Consider the following 27,838-nt stretch of genomic DNA (forward strand, 5'->3'; position numbering starts at 1 on the left):
TATTTGCTTTCCTCCCTGAGAGAGTGGGGGGAGGAAGAGATATTTGATTTCTAAACTGTGACAGTGCTGTCAGAAAATCTTCAAAGGGCCTAAAACTTTCTATCGATCTGGAGGAAGAGAGGTGGAAGAGTTGGAGAGAGAAAAGGAGGCAGGGAGGGGGACAGGAAGGGATGGAGAGAGAGAGGGGGAGAGGAGGGGAGGGAGGGATGGATGGAGAGAGAGAAGGAGGAGGGGATAGAGAGAGGGAGGAGGGGATGGAGAGAGAGGAGGTGGAGGGATGGAGAGAAGGGGAGTGAGAGAGTATGGCAGCGTGACCAGCAAATAGAGGCGTTCTAACCCCAGTGGTCTCTATCACACTGAGCCTCCCCTCCCCTCCCCTCCCCTCCCCTCCCCTCCCCTCCCCTCCCCTCCCCTCCCCTCCCCTCCCCTCCCCTCCCCTCCCCTCCCCTCCCCTCTCCTCTCCTCTCCTCTCCTCTCCTCTCCTCTCCTCTCCTCTCCTCTCCTCTCCTCTCCTCTCCTCCCCTCCCCTCCCCTCCCCTCCCCTCCCCTCCCCTCTCCTCTCTCCTCCCCTCCCCTCCCCTCCCCTCCCCTCTCCTCCCCTCCCCTCCTCTCCCCTCTCCTCTCTCCTCCTCTCTCCTCCCCTCCTCTCCCCTCTCCTCCCTGCGGTCCCATAGAGAAGGAGAGTGGAGCGCTGCTTGCCTTTCCTGTGGTGCAGAGAGAGAGAGACAGCAGAGAGAGTGAGAGACAGCACTAGAGAGAGAAAGAAACAGCAGACAGAGTGAGAGACAGCACAGCTTGGTATTCTGCTGGCGCCCTCACAAAGTTAGTCTGACACACGCAGAGACTGTTAATGCCTTGCTTATACATGGAAATACACACTCTGTCTCACACACACACAGTCTCTCTCACACACACAGACACACACACATACACTGTCTCTCTGTCACTCAGATTTCCTCACACACACACTCTTTCTGACACACAGATCCACACACATTCTCTCTGTCTCTCTGTCTCTCTCTCTCTCACACATTCACACACATTCCCCTCTCTCTTGGACACACAAACACACAGTCTCTCTCTCATACACACACAGTTCCCCCCTGTCCCTCTCTGTTACACCCACACAGCTTTAGATCTTCTAGGTAATCTGTCTGCGGCTGTCAGCCAATGAGCTGTGTATGCTGGATGGAACAGCTGCTCACTGGCCAATTACCATTTTCATTAGCGACAGGCCTGATTAACGACAATTACTTACAATCACAATAAGAGCATCAAACTGATCTGTGCAGAACGCTAACAAGGACCCTATACCCCTCTACATACACCTCTACCCCTCTATCTACACCTCTACCTCTCTACCTAAACCCCTACCTCCCTACATACACATCTACCCCTGTACATACACCTCTACCTCTTTACCTACACCTGTACCTCTTTACCTACACTTCTACACCTCTACCTACCCCTCTACATACACCTCTACCCCTCTACATACACCTCTACCTAAACCTCTACCCCTTTACATACACCTCGTCCCCTCTACCTACACCTCTACATTTACATTACATTTAGTCATTTAGCAGACGCTCTTATCCAGTAAGTACAGGGACATTCCCCCCAAGGCAAGTAGGGTAAGATACATACATACACATGCACACACACACAGGTGCCCAAGAGACTTATGAATGAAACAGGACGCTATCAGTAACCCAATTATCCATCATTACCAGTCCTGCTAGCTAAAGTCCCTTAATTACCGTCGTGTACAAAATGAGGTTAAGCAGAGGGATGTGTGTTAATGTGTGTGAGTGTGTGTGAGTGAGTGTGTGTTAGTGTGTGTGTGTGTGTGTGTATGTGTGAGTGTGTGTGTGTGGTAGGTGTCTGTCTGATTTACAGGGCTGTTCAGCCAGACCAAGAGCTCAGCTATCCATCCTGATGACACCTCACTGTTTACTACCTGCAACCCTCACATATGCATCCCTGCACATCTATACTACAGTCCACTCACTCACTCACTCACACACACACACACACACACACACACACACACACTGCTGACCATGCAGCAATAGAAAGCAAGGGTAGCAGGCAAACAGAGGGCCAAAAATGAGGAATAAGAGAGAGTGCAGAGAGAGGGGGGGGTAGAGAGAGGTAGAAAGATAACTGAGAGAGAGGGGTAGAGAGATGTAGAGTGGAACAGAGAGAGAGGTAGAGAGTCCAGCAGGGGTTCAGGGTCATGCGGGCCTGTCTCAGAGTAATTGTCTGTCTCCGTATCTTGTCATCGCTCTGTTTGACAAGGCCAAGGTAAAGATAGGGTGGTGGAGGTGTGTGTGTGTGTGTGTGTGTATGTGGTGATGGTGAATGAGAGTCAACATGTATGTGCCCAGACAGAAACCTCTGTCAGTGTGTGTGTGTGTGTGTGTGTGTGTGTGTGTGTGTGTGTGTGTGTGTGTGTGCGTGTGTGTGCGTTCCCCAGTCAAGTAGACAACATTGAGTCTCTATTGATTTATGTCCTCTTCTTTCTCTAGTAGCTGCCCTTCTGAAGCTCTGCCAATTACAGCCACACACTCTCTCTCTCTCTTTCACACACACACACAGACACACTCACACAGAGACAAACACCCCCTCTGCTGGGCTCCAACATGGGAGGGAGGGAGGGAGGGAGGTAAGTGTTGTGTTGACACGGCCACAGAGACAAGTGGCCAGAACAGAGAATTACTGCTGAGACAAGCAGAGATGGAAGGAGAGAGGACAAGGAGAGAGTAGTGGGGGAGACGGAGGGAGGAGTGGAGGAGAGGGAGGAGTGAGGGAGAGGGAGGCAGGGGAAGGGGGGGGGGATAAGGGAAGGAGGAAGGGGAGGGAGGCAGGGGAAGGGGGGGGGGATAAGGGAAGGAGGAAGGGGAGGGAGGCACGTAGGGAGAATTTGAGATAAACAGGTAAAAACTGACCTCAGTGAGGATTCAGGTTTGTCTCCCAGCCAGTCCTAGCACCTCTCAGCTGACTCACAATTCACTCAGCAGCTCCTCCCATCCACAGACACATACAAACAGAGCACTTCCCACCTTGCCCCCACTAGCAGGAGGCTAATGCTGCTGTTAGCAACACACCTGTCACACACACACACAGCCCCGTGTCCCTAGCTAGCTGTGGGAGCTAGCCATGGGAGATTGCCATCTGGATGGGTTAAAGGCTGTTTAATGAGCTAATCAGCAGGCCAGCGAATTGCAGCTCCACGTGTGGTTAGCTGCTAGCTTTCAGACTGTTAGCTACTAGCTGTCAGACTGTTAGCTGATAGCTTTCAGAAAGAGAGAGAGAGAAAGAGAGAGAGAGAGAGAGGGAGAGAGAGAGAGAGGGAGAGAGTGAGAGAGAGAAGGGGAGAGAGAGAGAGAGAGAGAGGGAGGGAGTGAGAGCTGTGTGGGCAGCAGTAACTAAACCCTGGAGGAAACATGAAGAGAACATGAAGAGATGAGAAGAAGAGAGACAAAGAGAAAGCGAGAGAGGGCCAGAGGAAGCGAGAGAGAGAGAGAGAGAGAGAGAGAGAGAGAGAGATAGAGAGAGAGAGAGAGAGAGAGAGAGAGAGAGAGAGCGAGAGGTAAGGACGATGAATGACAGATTGAGAACCTGTGAGGGGAGAAAGTGAAAGACTGTGTGTGTTAAATGTGTGTGTGTACTGTATGTGTGTGTAAGAGTGAGACATAGTGTGTGTCTGTGTGTAGAATGTGTGTATGTATGAGACCGAATTTAAAACAAAGCTTGAGTGCTGCACTTGTTAATCAGGGTGATGGATGCCAGTCTAGTGAGTGTGTGTGTGTGTGTGTGCGCACACATAGGATAAGGATGAGAGGAGAGGAAGGTGTTGATTACCATATAGATAGCTTTACTGAATCCTGCACAGGAACGAGGGAATTAAGATCCCAGTATACCTCCAATTCACTTACATTGTGTACGTGCTGGGAGACACACACACACATCAGCCCAGGTTACAGCAGGGCCTCCTGCAGATCCAAGGTCTCAACCCTGCCCCAATCTCAACGCTACATTGATCCTGGTCCTTGTGTGTGTAGCATCAACTCACCCTCTTGGTTTCATTACCTAACCAGGAACAAAACTCACTCTCTAGGTTTCATTACCTAACCAGGAACAAAACTCACTCTCTAGGTTTCATTACCTAACCAGGAACAAAACTCACCCTCTAGGTTTCATTACTTAACCAGGAACAAAAGTAATGCAAGTTAAGCGTCAGCTTAGCACCCTCGATCCTGCACAACAAACACACACACACACACACTGAAACACAAACCATCCAACTACACACACTTCACACACACATTTTCGGACAGCGCTAATGTAACCTTCAACTCTCCTCTCCCTGTCTGTTTCCCAAGCTGTAACAGGAGGCTAGCATGTTAGCCTGCCATGCTAGCCATTTACATTTCATTACCTTAGCACAGTGTTTCCCAAAGGTTTTTTTCTGGGGACCCATACAAGCCTTTGCAACCCAAGCCAATATACATTTTTCATAAAACACAAAATAAAGGTGGATTTGACCATTATTGAACATTAATGAGGATATTTTATTGTTATTTTATTTTATAAATGATATTTTATTGTTATTTCAGAACTTGTTGAAGTTGTAGGCCTACTGCCATTGTTAATAAGCTATCTCAGACTGAGTGATCACTTCTCAGGCTCAGCGTTCAGTCTGTTTCTGTGCTCAGGCTCAGCGTTCAGCCTGTTTCTGTGCTCAGGCTCAGTATTCAGTCTGTTTTTTGTGCTCAGGCTCAGCATTCAGTCTGTTTTTTGTGCTCAGGCTCAGTATTCAGCCTGTTTCTGTGCTCAGGCTCAGCGTTCAGCCTGTTTCTGTGCTCAGGCTCAGTGTTCAGTCTGTTTTTTGTGCTCAGGCTCAGCGTTCAGCCTGTTTCTGTGCTCAGTATTCAGTCTGTTTTTTGTGCTCAGGCTCAGTATTCAGTCTGTTTTTTGTGCTCAGGCTCAGTGTTCAGTCTGTTTTTTGTGCTCAGGCTCAGTATTCAGTCTGTTTTTTGTGCTCAGGCTCAGTATTCAGCCTGTTTCTGTGCTCAGGCTCAGCGTTCAGTCTGTTTTTTGTGCTCAGGCTCAGTATTCAGCCTGTTTCTGTGCTCAGGCTCAGCGTTCAGCCTGTTTCTGTGCTCAGGCTCAGTGTTCAGTCTGTTTTTTGTGCTCAGGCTCAGCGTTCAGCCTGTTTCTGTGCTCAGGCTCAGTATTCAGTCTGTTTTTTGTGCTCAGGCTCAGTATTCAGTCTGTTTTTTGTGCTCAGGCTCAGTATTCAGTCTGTTTTTTGTGCTCAGGCTCAGTATTCAGTCTGTTTTTTGTGCTCAGGCTCAGTGTTCAGCCTGTTTCTGTGCTCAGGCTCAGCGTTCAGCCTGTTTCTGTGCTCAGGCTCAGTGTTCAGTCTGTTTTTTGTGCTCAGGCTCAGCGTTCAGCCTGTTTCTGTGCTCAGGCTCAGTATTCAGTCTGTTTTTTGTGCTCAGGCTCAGTATTCAGTCTGTTTTTGTGCTCAGGCTCAGTATTCAGTCTGTTTTTTGTGCTCAGGCTCAGTATTCAGTCTGTTTTTTGTGCTCAGGCTCAGTATTCAGTCTGTTTTTTGTGCTCAGGCTCAGTATTCAGTCTGTTTTTTGTGCTCAGGCTCAGTATTCAGTCTGTTTTTTGTGCTCAGACTCAGTATTCAGTCTGTTTTTTGTGCTCAGGCTCAGTATTCAGTCTGTTTTTTGTGCTCAGGCTCAGTATTCAGTCTGTTTTTTGTGCTCAGGCTCAGTATTCAGTCTGTTTTTTGTGCTCAGGCTCAGTATTCAGTCTGTTTTTTGTGCTCAGGCTCAGTATTCAGTCTGTTTTTTGTGCTCAGGCTCAGTATTCAGTCTGTTTTTTGTGCTCAGGCTCAGTATTCAGTCTGTTTTTTGTGCTCAGGCTCAGTATTCAGTCTGTTTTTTGTGCTCAGGCTCAGTATTCAGTCTGTTTTTTGTGCTCAGGCTCAGTATTCAGTCTGTTTTTTGTGCTCGCCGCCAGGAATTTTGGGCCCCCTCTGGGACGTAGCTGTCCCAAGCTTTACAGACTAACCCTAACCCTTTACAGAACTCTAATTATCTAATTAAAGGCTTGCAACTGTCTTGCTTCTTGTAGTTCAATATGAGTACTAGCACAATATTTACTGCTGATGATTAAATCACAAATCAGATGTGTCCATGCAAGTCTGCATGTGTACATCATCATTATCCTCTCTGCTGGCCAGTGCCCTCACAGAAGCCTCCGAGTCCCTGACAGGCCAATCTGCTGGCCACAAACCTGGTCAACATCCTGTTATGACTTCTGTCTTCTGCCACCATGCATCTCTCATCCTCATCATCACTGTAACTCTCTTTCCCTTCCTGTGCTTCCACACTTCTTCCTCCACCTGAGAGAGTATACTCTGATATATAAAAATATGCCAAATATGAAGGATGATCAAGGATCAGGACGACAGAGTTGTATCAGTATCTCAAAGGCCAGAGTCAGAGAATCTCTCCCTCCCTCCCTTGTGCAAACAAAAATAAAGCTGATTCTGATCTAATTCTCTTAATACTCTTTCCTCTTTTACAAGGTGTTTGTGTGTGTCTGTTTCATTGTGAGTCGCTGTGTGTCCTACTATACATGCTTATGTGCGTATGTGAGTGTGTGTGTGCTACAAATATAGCTCCCTAACAGGACGAAAAACACAAAGCAACAACATCACATTACACATCAGAGAACCCTGCACCTCCACTGGGAACACACACACTCACACACCCACACACACAGTCCCGCAGACATACCATAGCACATGTATGAGTATTTAAAACAGTGATTAACATGAAAAAGGAACTCCACCCTCTCCAACCAATCACACACACAGCTCAACCTTGCTGCCACTGCAAATAGAGAGAACACACACACGCCCACACACACACACACACACACACACACTTCAAGGATACAGCCGGGCCCAGCCAAGGGCAAGTTAGACAGACACAGCCAACATCAACACAGACCCAGTTAACCAGATGAGACACCCAGACAGGCAGTCTCAATCTGGTCTGGACACACACACACACACACACACACACACAAACAAACACAAACACACACTCTGTCATTCAAATTCATCACTTGCATCTCTTATCCCAGCCCAGGGCATCAACACAGAGCAGACTCAGACTAGCATCTCTATAGACCCACACTAGCATCTCTACTGACCCAGACTAGCATCTCTATAGACCCAGACTAGCATCTCTATAGACCCAGACTAGCATCTCTACTGACCCACACTAGCATCTCTACTGACCCACACTAGCATCTCTATAGACCCACACTAGCATCTCTATAGACCCACACTAGCATCTCTACTGACCCAGACTAGCATCTCTATAGACCCAGACTAGCATCTCTACTGACCCACACTAGCATCTCTACTGACCCACACTAGCATCTCTACAGACCCACACTAGCATCTCTATAGACCCAGACTAGCATCTCTACTGACCCACACTAGCATCTCTATAGACCCAGACTAGCATCTCTATAGACCCAGACTAGCATCTCTACTGACCCACACTAGCATCTCTATAGACCCAGACTAGCATCTCTACTGACCCACACTAGCATCTCTATAGACCCAGACTAGCATCTCTACTGACTCAGACTAGCATCTCTATAGACCCAGACTAGCATCTCTACTGACTCACACTAGCATCTCTATAGACCCAGACTAGCATCTCTACTGACCCAGACTCTGCCCACTGCCCTCAGCACCCTCCCCCCCCTCACCTGTGCGTGTGTTGATGGTGAAAAAGTTTTGTGGGTTCCCACTCGTGATCCGGTAGCTTATGGCACCTCCAGGGGGGGCTACGTCAGGGTCCTGGGCCTGCACTTGTACCACGGGCGTGTCGCGGGGGGAGTTCTCCAGCACGGCCGGCCGGTACACCGGCTCAGACGCTAGAGGAGCGTTGTCGTTCACGTCCTCCACCTGCACCCACACCTCCAGGGAGCAGGACTGGGGAACCACACCATGGTCACTTGCATACACCGTCAGCCAATAGGAGTCCTGCGTCTCGCGGTCCAGCGAGTCTGTGGTGTAGATCATGCCTGGGGGGGGGGGGAGGAGAGGAAGAAAAGGAGATTAGTATGACCCTGGTTGCTCAAGTGTGCGTACCATTCAGGGTGAGGTCCTGTTACACTTTACTGTCCAATTAGAAGCCCAAAAATACATCTTCAAAGTATATAATATACTATATATATAGAATGACCATAGCCGCCTAGCGATATGTAGCTGTGTGGAGCCCTACTGAGATCTGAGGCTGTGGTGACACTGCAGGAGAGCAGCTGCAATCGGACTGGGCCTTTCCTCTGGGGGAGGGGGAGAGGGGATGAGGGAGAGGGGAGAGGGGAGAGGGGAGAGGGGAGAGGGGAGAGGGGAGAGGGGAGAGGGGAGAGGGGAGAGGGGAGAGGGGAGAGGGGAGGGGGAGTGTGTTATCCCAGTGTCAGCAGCATGTTCAAGGATGTGAGAGAGAGGGAGAGAGAGGGAAACAGAGAGAGAGAGAGACAAAGAGAGAGGGAGAGGTAGAGGTAGAGAGAGAGAGAGAGAGAGAGAGAGAGAGAGGGAGAGGCAGAGAAAGGTAGAGGTAGAGGTAAAGAGAGAGAGGGAGAGAAAGAGAGAGAGAGAAGCAGAGAAAGGTAGGGGTAGAGAGAGAGAGAGAGAGAGAGAGAGAGAGAGAGAGAGAGAGAGAGAGAGAGAGAGAGAGAGAGAGAGAGGTAGAGGTAGAGAGAGGAGCGTGTACTCATGTCAGGGCCAGCAGTGGGTCTGGTACAATCATGTTAACAAACACTTACTGCTCCATTCTCCAAACCCGTCTCCTAAACCACTTTATATTCATATAAAAGCCCCTGTACTTGGGTTAGTCCATTAGCGAGCTCTGTGAGGTCTGGGATGTGTGTGTGTGTGGAATAGAGTCTCCAAGGTGACAGGTGCTGGGACAGGAACGTCAGTTTACTCAAAGGAAACTCCCCAGACCAAACTAGGGTGAACTCGGCTCCCCCAAAACACTCTCTGCTGAGTTGGAATGTGTGTGTGTGTGTGGAGTGAGTAAGTGTGTGTGTGTGTGGTGTGAGTAAGTGTGTGTGTGTGTGTGTGTGTGGGGAGGGAGTATGTTGATCTGACGTCTGTAAGTGGGCTAATTCTCCCCTACATCCCCCTAGCCCAGCCACAAATCTAACACACTAGCTATTAGCATTTGCTAGCGCATGCAGTCCTTCCAGAAGTAGCTTTAGCATGTTCGCTGCCCCAATACACACCATCTTCAGATTTTGCATGCTAGCCTTCTGCATGAGAACTCATTAGCTTAAACACCAAGAGTGCTATTAGCTAACATGGCCTCCAGGAAGCGCTTAGGCGTGATACACACACACATACACTTCTGTTAGGCATGATATACACACACACGTACACTTCTGTGTGTAACAGTGTACTGGAGAGTCCAAGAGTGACCAGGCTGGCTAAGTGGCTTTCTTGAAAACCCGGAAATGTTCTTAATGGACCTGTAGAAACACTTAAACTGAGTAACATAGGTGTGAGGGGGGGAGGGAGGGAGGGATGGAGAGGGGGAGGGAGGGATGGAGAGAGGATGGAGAGAGAGAGGGAGGGAGAGAAGGGAGCAAGGAGAGAGAAATCAAAACTTGAAGGACAGAAGAAACAAACAAACCAGGATAAGAAAAAGCAAAAACACACCTAGAATGTAGAGGACTGTGTGTGTGTGTGTGTGTGTGTGTGTGTGTGTGTGTGTGTGTGTGTCTGTGTGTGTGTGTGTGGACCTCGGCCTATCCTCTTTGATATTATTAAGCTTGTTATGATCCAGCATGAGTCCACGTTTCAGACAGTAATCCTGAGATAAACACTAACACACACACTAACACACACACTAACATGCTCAGTCACTCACAGATGTAAGCACCTTACAAACTCATACACGCCTCAAAACAAGTGGGACTAGCAGACAGTATTATTCACCATGCTGCAGACAGGTCTGTGTATGGAAAGGATATCCTCTCACTCCATCCATCATGCTTACTACCAGCATAGAGAGAGAGACGGGGGGAGGGATGGAGAGAGAGAGAGAGGGTGGAAGGGAGGAAGAGAGAGAGGGGGGGGGGGAAGAAGGAAGGGAGGGTGGGAGGGTGGGTGGGAGGGAGAGAGACGGGGGGAGGATGGAGAGTGAGGGAGGGAGAGATGGAGAGACGGGGAGAGAGAGAGAGGGGGGAAGGGAGAGAGAGGGGGGAGGGAGGGATGGAGAGAGAGAGGGTGGAAGGGAGGGAGAGAGAGAGGGGGGAGAAGAAGGAAGGGAGGGAGGGAGGGAGAGAGAGGGGGGAGGATGGAGAGAGAAGGAGGGAGGGATGGAGAGAGGGAGAGAGAGGGGGGGAGAGAGAGGGAGGGAGAGAGAGAGGGGGGAGGGAGGGATAGAGAGGGGGAGGGAGAGAGAGGGGGGGGACGGATGGAGAGAGAGAGAGGTAGGGAGGGAGGGAGGGAGCCACACTCATACACACACATCCAAAAAAATGAGCAGCTGAATAATTGACAGGATCAGTCGTTCATGAGAGGCAGCTGAATACCTATAACCTTTATCGCCCTGAGAATCCATTACCGAGCGGCACACACACAGCCTCTCCACCTATGGGGCGGCTGGGTGTTCAAGGTTAAGGTTAGTTCTGTCACCTTGCTTCTGGTCTACTCTGTCTTGGCTGTCTGTATCACCCTCTCCCCTCTCTCAGACACCAGAGAGAGACCAGCGAGATAGACCAGGTCAATTTATCCATGTTTGATAACCCAGCAGGATTGTGGGTAGACAGGATCTGTGAACGTAGCGCTGCAGGACCAAACACCTCCCAGCCAGGCCGTTAAAGAACTACAAATCTATACTGTCTGCCATCATTAAAAACTACAAATCCCTCCAGTCTCCTCTTGTTAAGCCCATGTTATCAGCGCGTTCACCAGGCTGGGGTTGGACTCAGGAAGGCTTCAGCTTCATTAGGAATTAGAAGGGAAGTTAATTACGGGTGGGATTAGCATCGCTGGTAATCCACTGATGTTTCTGTGCCTGCATGTTGGAGGGCTGTTTGCTTTGAGGTGTGTTTAAGTACAGAAGCTAAACACAGGACAAACAGCGGAGATATACACACACACACACACACACACACACACACACACACAGCTGATAAGGATAATGTCATCAATCTGCTCCTCCTGGTGTGCAACCAGGCCACCCTGTGGGCCAATCAGAGTAGGGAGTACCAGCACCTCCTTCCTCTCATCATTCTCTCCTCCCTCCTCTCCTCTCATCACTCTCTCCTTCCTCCTCCTTTCTCCTCACTCTCTCCTCCCTCCTCTCCTCACTCATCTCATCACTCTCTCCTCTCCAACAATCAACTTTTTATATCACTGCCTCATTCCTCATTCGAAGAGTAGCAGGAGGAGAGGGGAGGAGGGGTGAGGAGGAGATGAAGAGAGGAGAGGAGGGGGGAGGAGGAGATGAGGAGAGGAGAGGGGAAGGGAGGGAAGAAAGAAGAGGAGAGAGGAAAGATTAGGACAAAACGAGGCAGATACGACAGACTCCCCTCCCCCAAAAAACAACAACCCGGAGAAAGGCAGAGGCGGAAGTAGTTGAAGTTCAGACTTAATTCCGCGAAACTTCGACGTGACAGGCTAAATTTACACAGCGGTGGGTGCCATAGCAACGCTGCACCCACGTAGCCCCAGCTAGCCAGCATCCGAGGATCACATCTCTGCCTCAGGCAGACGGAGCTAACAAGGGAGCGACCGCAGGATTAGTGAGAGGGAGAGGTAGGACGGGTGAGGGGTCACTGTGAGAGGGTGTCAGTGTTTAACTTCCCAGGAGCCCATTTGCCCCAATGAGGCACCCCAACACTTCATCAGCTCCTGGTTGAGCCACTGAGCTCCGTTACAGCGCTGACGGCAGCAAGCTAGCAAGGAGCTGGGGAGATTAGCACCTGCTATCCGGCACCCTACAGACTAACCCAGGCAGGATTCCCCTTTAAAACCTGTTGCTCTCATTAGCCACGCTAGCATGGTGCCTCAAAGGTAAACAATGCCTGATTTAGGTTACCCGCTAGTCTAAGTGTTAGCTAGATAAATTAGTATGTTTGCTAGTCTGAGTGCCAGCTAGATGAGTTTCAGGTTAGCATGTTTGCTAATCTGAGTGCTAGCTACATGAGCTTTAGGCTAGCGCAGCATGAGCCTGAGCCTAATGAGGACTGAAGCCTGCAGGTGAAGAGCAGCTGAAGGTTAATCATGAATAATGCAGGATCCTCCTCAGAGCTCCAGGAAGACGTTTTGGACTTCCACATGTGACAGCTATAGTGGCATCGCCCTTCAAACTCGGGCCCTCTGACCACTAACCAGCTACGCCTTTTCACCTGGGCTACACCTGGCAGCTAAGGCCATAGTACAGTGCCTGGAGAAGCTGACACACACCAGGAAACTGAGGAGCTAAAAACAAGATGGAGCTAAAAACAAACCCAACATGACTGAGCCGGAAGCTGCTCTGGGTTGACAGGAAGTGAGGTGGCAAGGGAGAGCACAGCTAGCGCAGCAGCGCAGGGGTTGAATGAAGGTGAGATTGATCTCAGCCCCCAGCTAAGAGTGTGATAGTCAGGACACAGCGAGGACACCCTGGCCAATCAAGAAACAGCTAGGACACCCTGACCAATCAGGACTGAAGACATTTGGCAGCCCTTTTGGACTGAGATGAACCCAGTAAATGTGTCTAATTATCGGCATTCACTACAGTAACCTACTCTTAATACCAGGCAGCACAGGAGAGCTCACACACACAGACGGGTGAGAGTGGTGTTGTGGCGCTGTGCCCTGTGAGGTCAGGGAGAAGTCAGGAGCTACGGTCATCTTAATGAAATCTTAAACACACATGCCAGGTGTCAAATCAAAAACAAATATGAGGGATGGAGAGCTTGTGAGGGGTTGGGTGTGTTCCTCACACAAACACAATCACAACTGTTTGAATGTGTGTGTGTTGTATGTGTGTGTGCGACTCCTTTCAACATTTGTCACATTTATATAACATGCACAAATCTATGCAGGATCCCAGGCCTAACTAATCAATCCATGCATAACTAATCAATCCAGACCTAACTAATCAATTCATGCATAACCAATCAACCCATGCATAACTAATCAATCCATGCATAACTAATCAATCCCAGACCTAACTAATCAATCCAGGCATAACTAATCAATCCGGGCATAACTAATCAATCCAGGCATAACTAATCGATAGATAATCAGTCCAGGTACGGCTGGGCGGTATGACGTATGTACCGTGCGACGGTAGAAATGTGTCTACCGGGAGAGATTTGTCTATACCGTTTCAACCGCGGTATACTTTATTTTTTCTGGTTGTTGTATTGTATATAAGCCATCATATAATATATAATAATCACATTCTTGCGATATTTAGAATTAGATTTTATTTTATTTTATTTGAGTTGCTATTTTCATTTGACCTTGAAGCACATTTGCGTTGGTCTGACGGAATTTTCGATGTGGAGTGTATTTAGTCTAAGTGGACCAAATTCATGCCGATGCTAATTAATGATATATTTGATGACCCATTCTGCAGGTAACCAATTCGATTTGTTGTTCAAGTTTTATGTCTTGTGCTGTAAAATTATTGTTGTAAAGTTACACTGGTTGCGTTGCTAGCATTCTTGATCTAGAATGACTAGTGAAGGCTAACTACTTATTAACAGAATGAGGTAATGCCGGGAAATATCAAACTGAAGCTTTAACGTATCGACCAAGCTTTAACGAGGTATCAACGAGGTTGATACGCCGAAACCGAAGTTAGATATGGATAGTAAATCTGAAGACTGATGGCTTTCGATCATTTCGAAGTTTTCGTCGGAGGGCATTACGGATCCGTATTGAGCTCTTATAGTAGGTCACCACGCGGATGGCATGACTGTGCATCAGCTAATCGAAACGCTCGTACTGTCGTTGCCTTTAAATAATAGCCAGTAACGTCTTGATTTACATATTTACAGAACTATTACTATACCATGATATAACCGTGATATAAAATTACTCATACCGTGATAGAAGATTTTGGCCATATGTTAGTGGCAGCAGGGGAGAGGAGAGGGGGGGAGGAGAGGGGTGGGAAGGGAGGAAGGGGGAGGGAAAGATGAGGGGTGGAGAGAAGAAAGTAGAGGAGAGGAGAGGGGGCTAAAGAGCTTGTCCAATGACATGTTTATTGTTGAAGTGATTAAAAAAACAAGCGAAACATGGCACGCCGTAAGACAACACACCATTAAGAGGACACACACACACTACACACACACACTACTCACACACACACTACACCAAGGAGCAGATGATGCTGAGAGTAAAACACAGATACAAGAGCACATCTCTGGAGCAACCAGCTGTTCAAGGCTGCATCCATATCTCTGTCTGACATCTTCATGTAATCCCTTTTATGGGCAGAGGGAGGGAGAGGGAGAGGGAGGAGGACGGGGATAGAGAGAAGGAGAGAGAGGGAGGGGGGAGAGAGAGGGAGGGAGGGAGAGAAGGAGAGAGAGGGAGAGGGGAGTAGAGAGTGGGAGGGAGAGGAGGGAGAGTAGGAGGGAGAGAGAGGGAGAGGAGGATAGAGAGAGGGAGGGAGAGAAAGGGAGAGGGGGAGAGAGAGAGGGAGAGAAGAAGGGAGAGAGAGAAGGAGGAAGAGAATGAGGGGGAGAGAGGGAGAGGGGGATAGAGAGAGAGAAGGAGGGAGAGGAGGATAGAGAGAGAGAAGGAGGAAGAGAAGGAGGGAGAGAGAGGGATAGGGGGGTTGGGGGATGAGATGGCCGGAGGGTGTGAGTGTCCAGATTTACAGCGCTCCCCTCCCTCATGTTCATCACGTGCCAGCATATCACACACACACTCTCTTTACATGTCTTTTTCCTCCCTTTACTCCTCCCTCCTCATCTTTCTCCACCTCCTCTCTCTCCTTCTCCCTCTCATCTTTCTCCCTCATCTCTCCTCCTTCTCCCAGGGGTACAGGTGTACAGGGGTACAGGTATAACTCAGCGCCCCATCACTGCTGTCACGAGAGGACCACGGTGGAAGAGAGGACGGGGAGAGGAGAGTTCTGGATATGAGTGTGTGAGCTTGTATTTCTTTCAGTGTCCAAGCAGTGAGAGTGTTTCTATCCTCTAGGCTTTATGTTAGCCCCCCCCCCCCTCTCTCTCTCTCTCTCTCTCTCTCTCTCTCTGTGTCTGTCTCTCTTTCTCCTCCTTCTCCCTCCCCTCTCCTGACAGAAGAAGGTAGAGACAGATAGAACAATCTGTTATGGTCAATGAAAAAAAGCGAGTAGCTGCAAAATCTGAGTATAGGGTTAAGGTGCAAGAAGGAGTGAAGAAAGTGAGGAGGAGAGGAAGAGGTAGAGAACGGGGGGGGGGGGGGGGGGGAATAATTATTTGGCAGGGGGCCATTGGGGGTTCTCAGAATCAGAATGGGATTTATTTGCCATGAAAGTTTGCACAGACAAGGAATTTACTTTGGCAGGAAGGTGCATACAATTAACATATAGGAACCAAAACATTTTATATGTGGACTATCTATACTAAGGGTACATAAACTAGCAGTACTAAGTGGAATTAGAATTTCATAAAATATACAATAAAATAAAATGTGGTCATTGCCACTGGGAGTGTGTGTGTGTGTGTGTTAGAACACATGGCAGGAGCGGAACATCAAAAAGGCATTCGGAGGACAGAAAACTCACACTGGCTTTGGAGAGGGAGGTGTGTCTGTGGTGGGCACTGTATCCTAGCAACCGCAACAAAGGCAGTGGAATGGTTTCCAGTAAGACCTACATAACTACTGTACGGGTGTCTGTGTGTGAGTGTGTCTGTGTGTGAGTGAGTGTGTCTGTGTGTGATTGAGTGTGTGTGTCTGTGTGTGAGAGAGTAATGTCCTGCTTTCACCCAGTCAACTGCAGCTATATTAACTAACAATTCAATTATAAAAATGTGTCATTACACAACAAGAAGCAACACACTAACAGAGCTTTATATCTGACAGGACAGCATTGGACCTCTCATCAGACACCAGGGGCATCGTATATAAAACGGTGTTTTGAGGTTTACGTCAAAAGGTGTCATATGAACGAAACGCAAAAAGTTGTGCACAAAAATATAGATTCATAACACAATGAAACACCCTAACACAATGAAACACCCTAACACAATGAAACGCCCCTAAATGAAACGTTGAATCCCTACAGAAACCTTCAGATTTGTAACTAGCAATGCCATGTCAAATCCGCGCACGGGCGCCAGCCCTCTAGAGGGCGACACTCACCCTAGGGCACCTAGCACTAGCCTTCTTCTACACTGGGCTCCACCTGTGGTGATCAACACTTCCTATTTAAGCACTGGGTGTCCTTCCCTCTTCACTCTGTCATGAAGTTTGTTGTAAGTACGCCTTCCATTCATGTATTAGTTGTGTGCCTCTACACCGAAGGGGAAACTTATTTCGTTTTGGATTGTACTTCTGTTTATGGATTACCTTGTGTTGGACTGAACCATCCTACCGGGGAGTACCCCTTTGTTAAATTGGAATAAACCATTTTTGTTGCACCTGATCTGATATCCGTGTGAGCCTGAAAACCCCGGCCTGATATGCCAGGGTTATCATCACATGCCAGGGTTATCATCACATGCCAGGGTTATCATCACACGCCAGGGTTATCATCACATGCCAGGGTTATCATCACATGCCAGGGTTATCATCACACGCCAGGGTTATCATCACACGCCAGGGTTATCACCACACACCAGGGTTATCATCACACACCATGGTTATCATCACATGCCAGTGTTATCATCACAACGACAGTAACTGGCAATGCCAGGGTTATCATCACAACGACAGTAACTGTTAATGCCAGGGTTATCATTGCATCGACAGTTCTTTGCAACAAACGTTCTGAAACTGCACTCCTATTTGTCAACTGAGGCCCTGACAACAGTAGCAGCCGAAATGTGTCCCACTGTTCAGATTATTACATTTGAATATTATTTAATAATATCCAAGAATTGTAATAATAATAATTGCAGATCATCCCAATTAAACACTAGGCTACAACATATTTTTGGTTAGTTTTTTCAAGAGATATCTCCATTTGTATTTATATAAATTATGTTGTTGTGTGTTGTTTTTGTGTGCAATCCAGGAAACACCTTCATATATAATTCCTGAGAGATACCCTGAACAGCCACAGCAATGAGTCACAGTTAACAACCATGTTCAGATCACAGTCTGTCTTGCATGATGTTACTGTTGCACTGTACTATGTAATACTGAGATGTCTGTTGCCTGAGAACAGAGGGATGAGAGAACAGAGGGATGAGAGAACAGAGGGATGAGAGAACAGAGGGATGAGAGAACAGAGGGATGGGCCCAACCTAACATCCGTCTGCCTGAGAACAGAGGGATGAGAGAACAGAGGGATGAGAGAATAGAGGGATGAGAGAACAGAGGGATGAGAGAATAGAGGGATGAGAGAATAGAGGGATGAGAGAATAGAGGGATGAGAGAATAGAGGGATGAGAGAATAGAAGGATGAGAGAATAGAGGGATGAGAGAATAGAAGGATGAGAGAATAGAAGGATGAGAGAATAGAGGGATGAGAGAATAGAGGGATGAGAGAATAGAGGGATGAGAGAATAGAAGGATGAGAGAATAGAAGGATGAGAGACTAGAGGGATGAGAGAATAGAAGGATGAGAGAATAGAAGGATGAGAGAATAGAAGGATGAGAGAATAGAGGGATGAGAGAATAGAAGGATGAGAGACTAGAAGGATGAGAGAATAGAGGGATGAGAGAATAGAGGGATGAGAGAATAGAAGGATGAGAGAATAGAGGGATGAGAGAATAGAAGGATGAGAGAATAGAGGGATGAGAGAATAGAAGGATGAGAGAATAGAAGGATGAGAGAATAGAGGGATGAGAGAATAGAGGGATGAGAGAATAGAAGGATGAGAGAATAGAAGGATGAGAGACTAGAGGGATGAGAGAATAGAAGGATGAGAGAATAGAAGGATGAGAGAATAGAGGGATGAGAGAATAGAAGGATGAAAGAATAGAGGGATGAGAGAATAGAAGGATGAGAGACTAGAAGGATGAGAGAATAGAGGGATGAGAGAATAGAGGGATGAGAGAATAGAAGGATGAGAGAATAGAAGGATGAGAGACTAGAAGGATGAGAGAATAGAGGGATGAGAGAATAGAGGGATGAGAGAATAGAAGGATGAGAGAACAGAGGGATGAGAGAACAGAGGGATGAGAGAATAGAAGGATGAGAGAATAGAGGGATGAAAGAAATGAGGGATGAGAGAATAGAAGGATGAGAGACTAGAAGGATGAGAGAATAGAGGGATGAGAGAATAGAGGGATGAGAGAATAGAGGGATGAGAGAATAGAAGGATGAGAGAATAGAAGGATGAGAGAATAGAAGGATGAGAGAATAGAAGGATGAGAGAATAGAGGGATGAGAGAATAGAGGGATGAGAGAATAGAAGGATGAGAGAATAGAGGGATGAGCGAATAGAAGGATGAGAGACTAGAAGGATGAGAGAATAGAGGGATGAGAGAATAGAGGGATGAGAGAATAGAAGGATGAGAGAATAGAAGGATGAGAGAACAGAGGGATGAGAGAACAGAGGGATGAGAGAACAGAGGGATGAGAGAATAGAGGGATGAGAGAATAGAAGGATGAGAGAATAGAGGGATGAGAGAATAGAGGGATGAGAGAACAGAGGGATGAGAGAATAGAAGGATGAGAGAATAGAAGGATGAGAGACTAGAAGGATGAGAGAATAGAGGGATGAGAGAATAGAAGGATGAGAGAATAGAGGGATGAGAGAATAGAGGGATGAGAGAATAGAAGGATGAGAGAATAGAAGGATGAGAGAATAGAGGGATGAGAGAATAGAAGGATGAGAGAATAGAAGGATGAGAGACTAGAAGGATGAGAGAATAGAGGGATGAGAGAATAGAGGGATGAGAGAATAGAAGGATGAGAGAATAGAGGGATGAGAGAATAGAAGGATGAGAGAATAGAAGGATGAGAGAATAGAAGGATGAGAGACTAGAAGGATGAGAGAATAGAGGGATGAGAGAATAGAGGGATGAGAGAATAGAAGGATGAGAGAATAGAGGGATGAGAGAATAGAAGGATGAGAGAATAGAGGGATGAGAGAATAGAAGGATGATGGAGATATCTCCAGAGCCCAGCATCTCTGGACCTCCGGGGATGAAGCAAGCTGATTGGCTGAGACTGTATGGCATGTCAGAGGAGGTTACAACCATATCCTGGTTGGCTCATTTGATTTGACCTCTGACCCCTCATGGTGACGCAGAGAGAAAGAGATGGAGAGAGATGGAGAGAGAGATATGGGGACAGAGAGCGAGAGGGAGATGGGGAGAGAGAGATGGGGAGAGAGAGGGGGGGGGGGAGAAAGGCCTCAAGCTCATAAACATTGTGAAGGCACGTCCAGGCAGGATTTATTATTAATAAACGCCTTCTGGAAGGTTCTGTCAGTCATGGGAGAAGAATGGAGCTGCAAGCTGTGTGCTGTGAAGACGCTTCGACTGCACATGGCAGCATGCCTGTATTACCATTGCTAGCACTTACCTCATGGTAGCTCATTTACATGTTATTCATTCAGCAGCTACGCTTTTATCCTAAGTGACGTAAAACACTGCATGTAGAAAGTACAGCAGAAGGTCAAGGATCAGAAGTACAGAGTTATAACAGTATTCAGGAGGTCAGAGTCAAGGAACGGTTTGTATTTACCTGACACAGTGTAAAGTAACCACAGCTCAGCTACCAGACACAGTGTAAAGTAACCACATCTCAGCTACCAGACACAGTGTAAAGTAACATCTCAGCTACCAGACACAGTGTAAAGTAACATCTCAGCTACCTGACACAGTGTAAAGTAACATCTCAGCTACCAGACACAGTGTACAGTAACATCTCAGCTACCAGACACAGTGTAAAGTAACATCTCAGCAATCAGACAGTGCAACAATAATAGCATCTCAACTACAGTATTACAGAACAGCTAAAAAATATCATATATCAAAACATTTTGTGTGCAGTATGCAACATTATCTCATTAAACCCAGCCCTCTGCACAAAAACATCCTGCCTGCACCCCAGTGCCACAATTATGGAGTTGCTAAGCTACAGAGGGTAAAATGAGAAAAGAACATGTTTCCCAGACAGTGCAAGTCTGGCTATGCACCACTGTTCAATATGTGACACAAGCCCACACAGGTGATACCAGGCACAGCCTAGATCTGTGAATATAGCCTAGCCTTAGTCATAGAGCTAGGCTGCATTACTCCAATTGCCAAAACACGAGCCTTCGAGTTAGCATTAGCTCAAACGTTAGCATTAGCTAAACATTAGGCTGTGTGTTAGCATTATGCAAAAGTGTTTGCAAAATGTTTTGCCTATATCACAGCTTTGGCACAAATGCTAGGTTATGTGTTAGCATTAGCCAGAGCCTTGAGGGGCTATGATCCAGCTTTGAGTCTTGTCACTAGTCTCTTGTCACTTGTCTCTAGTCACTAGCGCTGAGCTGGTTCCTCTGGTATGAGGACAGGAGGAAGGTGTTAAATGTCAGCACCCGAGCTAGGAGAAGGTGACAAACTCTCGGCTTCTTAACAGGGATGAAGAGAGAGAAGGACGGGGGGTTGAAGAGAGAGAGAGAGAGAGAGGGAGATTTAGAGGGAGAGAGGGAGAGAGGGAGAGTGAGAGAGAGAGAGAGAGAGAGAGAGAGAGAGAGAGAGAGAGAGAGAGAGAGAGGGAGGGAGACGCAGGGAGCTGCTGTCGTGCCCTTGTGTTACTAGAGACGTGTGAACGACTCGGAGAGGATACACACACACACACACACCCAGCACCAGACCAACGCCTAGTAACATTGATTCTCTCTCTCTCTCTCTCTCTCTCTCTCTCTCTCTCTCTCTCTCTCTCTCTCTCTCTCTCTTGCACGCACACACACACACACACACACTCTCACTCTATAGGTGCCAGGAGGCAGCAGAAGGGCTGAGGTGATTTGTGCCTAATGAAGCTCTATAAATAACCACAACACAAAACACATCTCACTTTCACTGACGTCAGAAACACAACAGTATCTTCATACCTGCAGGGCTGAGATGGTAAAGTATGTCTCCTGTCAGGAGTCAGGTGGCTGAGCGGTTAGGGAATTGGGATAGTAATCAGGAGGTTGATGGTTCGATTCCCGGCCGTGCAAAATGACATTTTGTCCTTGGGCAAGGCACTTCACCCTACTTGCCTCGAGGGGAATGTCCCTGTACTTACTGTAAGTTGCTCTGGATAAGAGCGTCTGACTAATTGTAAATGTAATGTAAATGTCTTTTAGAGTGTGTGTGTCATTGGCGTTTGAATGAGTGCATGTGTCTGTCCATTTGACTGTGTGTGTGTGTGTGTGTGTGTGTGCAAACACAACGGGACGGTTTTCACACAGGTTTAATCTGTATTGCCTTCAACTCTCTAACGCAGTTCCACATTATTACACACATCTGCACTCAGAACCACAAGCTATCATTACCAGCTTATTCTCTCCCCACGCAGGAAATCAAGAATACATTCAGCAATTTGTGCAGGGAGATGATGAGAATCTGGAAATATGTAGACTACACACACCCTTCTAGACAACTGTGACTGTGTGTGCTCTACATCCATCTGACAGGTGTCTCCTATTGTTTCAGTAAACTTCATCACTGTCAGCTGTCCAGACATAAGCCCCTACCACACTGAACGCTTTGGTCAACACAAGCGCTGCTTTTAATAGCGCACACTCTCTGTCTCTTTCTCTCTCTCTCTCTCTCTCTCTCTCTCTCTCTCTCTCTCTCTCTCTCTCTCTCTCTCTCTCTCTCTCTCTGTCTCTCTCTCTCTCTCTCTCTCTCTCTCTCTCTCTCTCTCTCTCTGTCTCTGTCTCACACAGTTAGGCCTGAGAACTCTATACTAGACACTTCTCTCCAACTCTGCTCTCTTTCTCTCTGATCGCTCTTGCTCTCTCTCTGCTCTTTTCTGGAATCTTCCTTCTTTGTTCTGCCAGAGGAGATGAACCCAGGATAGGGGGGGGGGGGTAGAGGAGGAGGGGAGGGATAAGGGGATCAAAAGGGAGCAGGTAAGGGAGACATGGAACAAAGAGAGAGAGGGGGAGAGAGATGGATAGTGATGTTCTGATGGTACTGCGGCTTAAAGCTAGTTTAAAGACCATGTTATATCCAACAATACTCAAACACACACACACACAATCAACACACTAATACACACACACACAATCAACACACCAATACACTCACACACGCTCTCCCAGCACAATGTAATAAGTTGAGATCAGTTAACAACCTGCATTACAAGCTTAATCACCATGCATGAATGTGGCTGAGATTAATGGTGATCTATAGTGATGCATGGTAATAAAGAGATAGTGATGCATGGTGATGCATGGTGATGCATGAAGATGCATAGAGATGCATGGAGATGCATGGTGATGCATGAAGAGGCATGGTGATGCATGGTGATGCACGAAGATGCATGGTGATGCATGGTGATGCATGGAGATGCATGGAGATGCATGGAGATGCATGGAGATGCATGGTGATGCATGGTGATGCATGGTGATGCATGGTGATGCATGGAGATGCATGGAGATGCATGGTGATGCATTAATCCTGTAACGACTGTAATAAAGGACTCCTTGTGTAACATGCACAACATGATGACATCCCACTCCTGGGACAGGCTGGCCTCTCCTGTGTGTGTGTGTGTTTGTGTGTGTGTGTGTGGGGGTGTGTGTGTGTGTGTAGGGGTGAGTGTGTGTGTGTGTGTGTGTGAGTGCGAGTGTGTGTGAGTGTGTGTGTGCTGCTCCACAAAGCTGGTTTTGTTCTGCAAACAAATGAGGGAAGTCTGTTCAAAAATGAATCACTACTAAATCAAGACCTTTTCTATTTCCTCTCCTCTCTTCCTCCTCCTCCAGTTCTTGCCTCCTTCTGTGCGCACATACACCTTGCACACACACCCTACACACACACACAAACACACACCCTGCACACACATCTTCAATGGAACATTACGCCGCCCACTGCTTCTGACTAAGGCTGAGAAATATCCCTCCCTCCCTCCCTCCCCCCCTCTCAGAGGAACATCACAAACATCTCCACGCCGACAAAAAGACGCTAAAATAAAATCAGACTTCACAACACACACACACTCTCTCTCTATCTCTCTCACACACACACACAGAATCCTGTGTGAGAGAAGAGTCTCTGAACCTTGTTACAAGTACTGGCGGGGGGCCGGGGTGAGGGGGCCGGGGGGAGGGGGCCGGGGGGAGGGGGCCGGGGGGCTGAAGAGGATGTGTCATCACTGTCCTCTAAGAGAGCGACTCCAGACTGTCCTCCACCATCCTTGAAGATGCATAATTAATACACAAAGTGGAATCATTTAGAGGCCATTTCATAAAGCGCTAGAATTTAATGAATATTTAGTGCCGTAATACAGAAATATGCAAATAGAATAGTGAGATCTGTGTGTGTTTGTCTATGCATGTGTGTGTGTATGTGCGTGCTCATGCATGTCATAGAGTGTAGTTTACAGTGTGTAATGATGAATCTAGTTGCAGTTCAGCAAGCAGGTCAAAATAAGTCCCTTTTAGCTGTGGTAGAATGTGAGCGTGTGTGTGTGCGTGTGTGTGTGTGTGTGTGTGTGTGTGTGTGTGTGTAGGGGCCACAGTAATGCTCTTTAAGCTGTAATTGCGTTTGCAGAGCCTCCCTGCTGCCCCAGGTTGATTTATGGGGGTTGCCAACGCTCAGCTAACAAGGGCTATAAATTCACCCCTCTACTGTGTCCTACAACACACTACCCTGTGGGGTGAAGGGTGAGAGAGAGAGAGAGAGAGAGAGAGAGAGAGAGAGAGAGAGAGAGAGAGAGAGAGAGAGAGAGAGAGACATTGACAAACTCAGGTTACCTTGGCAACATGGACTAGATCTGTGAGTATGCTAGAAACCCTGTCATTGAAAGGAACCCTGAACCCTGGATGACCTGTGACCCCTGCAAAAACGCAAGGGGGGGTCAGCCAGCTCTCCTCCGCCAGGCAACATCAAACACACCTGCCTGGCTGTCACATGCCAAGCACAGGACAGAATGCCCTATTCCACATGCCTATTGACACACTTTGTTTGCATTTTTTCTCCTCTAGTGAGTTTTGCTGGGAGTTTTTCCTTATCTTCCTTGAGGGTTTAGGTTGGTTGAGGGGCAGTTTTATAGGCGTATGTGAAGCCCTCTGTGAAATTTCTTGTAAAAAGGGCTATACAAATACATTTTGATTTGATTTGACATATTAAAAGTTACATACTTGAACAATTCTGAGATAAAAACATTTACTGCATTTTAACCTGTTAATTAGTAGCGTCACACATATGTGATAGTTCGAAAGCAGGGCCCCACAGAGTACTGTCACACGTGTGATTCTGAACATTCCAACCAGCTATTTTCCGATAGACAAAAACTATATGACAAACGCTATAGTATGGCTTCAAAATTTACAATTATGATGCTAACAAGTAACACTAGCAGGTAGTAACATTGCTACGAGTATTATGCTAGGTTGCTAGGTAACGGAAGCTAACTAAAGCTAGCTAGCTTCCGTTTAAAAAATGTTTTTCACTCTGGTAGAAGCGTCAGTAATATTTAGAACTCACTCCTCAATAAGTTAAATTATGTCAATACTGATCATTCTGTAAACATTTTGTAAAACTTAAAGAAGTACATCTAAACCACAACAAGCAACAATGAACACATAATGGAAAATGATTGTTATAGTTTCTTGAGGTTTTATAAGCTAATAAAATGGGTAACAATTTTATTAGCTTTTGGTGCAGGAAGCCCAGGTTTTGGTGCAGGAAGCCCCCCCCCCCCAAAAAAAAATGTTTTGAATCGGCAATTCAGTTTTGAAAATGGCCGATACCGATAACCATAAAAATGCTTAATATCAGTGCCGATGACCCCTAGTGTGATCTGCCATGGCGAGGCGGGATTTCCGATGGCTAAGTGGGTCTATAAACCCAGAGATAATTGTCTCCCAGAGACGACTTGTTGTTGTGTTCCACATCCAGACGCTGTACACGAAAACCTGACAGAAGCTCAGAGAGGGAGCCATCTTATCTTCCTTCCATTTCCATTCTCAATTAAACATTTCTCGCTTTAAATAAAGATGAGATTGTGTGACCATTTTAAATTGCTGGTTTTAAGTCACTGCCTTCCTCATCTAGTGTGCAGAGCTGGCATCCAGGCCCCATCATGAAACTACAACAAGAATCCTACTGAAAACAGCTTGTTTCTTTCTGCTGGATTATGGCTCAGTTGGGTATTTTTTGCTGATGAGCGATTAGCCCGGTCCGCGGGGCGAGGCTGCGTCTGTGTGTTGGGCTGGAAGCAGCAGAGGGGGTCAGGTTCCCCTGTCCCACCCCGTAAGCACGGCAGGGCTCCTCTGAAATCCGACCTCTGAGAATCAATCCTGAAAACCCAGAGACAAGGGAACCGCTAGGCCACAGACCAGCTGAGGAATTAATTATCTTACGGACGAATGTTTTGAAAACGGAAGTTGTGGAACTGCACTCGTTTAATGGATGACAGTTTGTGGGTTGTTCCCCAAGGAGGAGAGGAGGGGCGAGACTACTAGCCTAGTCTTCTCCCTCTCCTAGCCTAGTGCATTATCTTACCCTCTCCTAGCCTAGTGCATTATCTTACCCTCTCCTAGCCTAGTGCATTATCTTACCCTCTCCTAGCCTAGTGCATTATCTTACCCTCTCCTAGCCTGGTGCATTATCTTACCCTCTCCTAGCCTAGTGCACTATCTTACCCTCTCCTATCCTAGTGCATTATCTTACCCTCTCCTAGCCTGGTGCATTATCTTACCCTCTCCTAGCCTAGTGCATTATCTTACCCTCTCCTAGCCTGGTGCATTATCTTACCCTCTCCTAGCCTGGTGCATTATCTTACCCTCTCCTAGCCTGGTGCATTATCTTACCCTCTCCTAGCCTAGTGCATTATCTTACCCTCTCCTAGCCTGGTGCATTATCTTACCCTCTCCTAGCCTGGTGCATTATCTTACCCTCTCCTAGCCTAGTGCATTATCTTACCCTCTCCTAGCCTGGTGCATTATCTTACCCTCTCCTAGCCTGGTGCATTATCTTACCCTCTCCTAGCCTAGTGCATTATCTTACCCTCTCCTAGCCTAGTGCATTATCTTACCCTCTCCTAGCCTGGTGCATTATCTTACCCTCTCCTAGCCTAGTGCATTATCTTACCCTCTCCTAGCCTAGTGCATTATCTTACACCACATTGAAACCAAAAGAAACAGTTCAAAAAAAACCTTGACGGTATAGACTCCAGCTGAGCTTCAAGGATAATATTGGATTCCACGCCACCCAGAAAGAGAGGGGAGACTTCACCCGCTGCAATCCCAGTTTGCAGGGGATCTAAAGGCAATTTAAAACCATCTAGATAATTTACTGTCGCTACAGACATGCTGAGGTGATGTTGTTTAGGTTCTGAGATGCTCCCCAACCCCACATCACTCTTCCCCTTCCAGCCTGGCCCACTTTATAGTACAAACGGCGCTTCCCCATAACTCACCCAGGCGAGAGCTGGATCCCACACCGTGGACCAAGGTCATAATACCCATAATCCTTCTCCTGCTTACCCCCCCTTCCAGGGAAGGAAATGAAAAGGTTTGGCTCTCCTCAGCCTGGCAGGCAGGGCCGTGAGGCTGGGCAGTTTAAATAAATAGATACAGGAAAATCCTAGAATACCTCAGAGGGGAATGTCACACTGGCAAAGTAGGGAGGTAGGTAGGTAGGTAGGTAGGTAGGGAGGGAGGGAGGTAGGGAGGGAGGGAGGTAGGTAGGGAGGGAGGGAGGGAGGGAGGGAGGGAGGGAGGGAGGGAGGGAGGGAGGGAGGGAGGGAGGGAGGGAGGGAGGGAGGGAGGGAGGGAGGGAGGGAGGTGGATAGGGGGAGGGAGGAGAGAGGTGGAGAGGGAGCAGGAGGGCAGGAGAGGAGGAGAGGAGAAAAGGGGGGTCCTTTTGTCAGACAAGGCATGAGCCAAACGTCTGGGTCATGCAGAAATGACAACTGCACTAAATGTAAATAAAGAGTTCAGTGTGGTAATTCAATCTGCCAACCCGCGCCCTCTCCCCAGACTGGAGCTAAGCTTATAAATCACGTCTCTAGCCCTCCTAAGAACAGCCTCAATGCTGCTCCCTGCTCCACAATTAGACTCTTTGTCAGCCGCCGGACAGGTTCTCTCCTGCATGTCTCTTTCTCACACACAGCTGAGACAGGAGTTAGCTGCACCACTACTGAACACACAGCTGAGAAAGGAGTTAGCTGCACCACTACTGAACACACAGCTGAGACAGGAGTTAGCTGCACCACTACTGAACACACAGCTGAGACAGGACTTAGCTGCACCACTACTGAACACACAGCTGAGACAGGACTTAGCTGCACCACTACTGAACACACAGCTGAGACAGGACTTAGCTGCACCACTACTGAACACACGGCTGAGACAGGAGTTAGCTGCACCACTACTGAACACACAGCTTAGACAGGACTTAGCTGCACCACCACTGAACACACGGCTGAGACAGGAGTTAGCTGCACCACTACTGAAC

At 47.6% G+C, this 27,838-nt stretch overlaps 1 protein-coding gene across 1 annotated transcript in view; it reads right to left on the reverse strand.

The window, feature by feature from the left end:
- Positions 1-27,838, reverse strand: part of fat3a (FAT atypical cadherin 3a) — a 78,255-nt gene that overhangs the window by 46,934 nt on the left and 3,483 nt on the right. Inside the window, exon 2 of the mRNA XM_084674030.1 lies at positions 7,816-8,133. Within this exon, the coding sequence (XP_084530156.1) occupies positions 7,816-8,133 (318 nt within the window). The remainder of the gene's footprint in view (positions 1-7,815; positions 8,134-27,838) is intronic.

The sequence above is a fragment of the Hypomesus nipponensis genome, chromosome 15, assembly GCF_054491055.1.
Source record: "Hypomesus nipponensis isolate SF chromosome 15, ASM5449105v1, whole genome shotgun sequence".
In the NCBI taxonomy this organism is placed as follows: Eukaryota; Metazoa; Chordata; class Actinopteri; order Osmeriformes; family Osmeridae; genus Hypomesus; species Hypomesus nipponensis.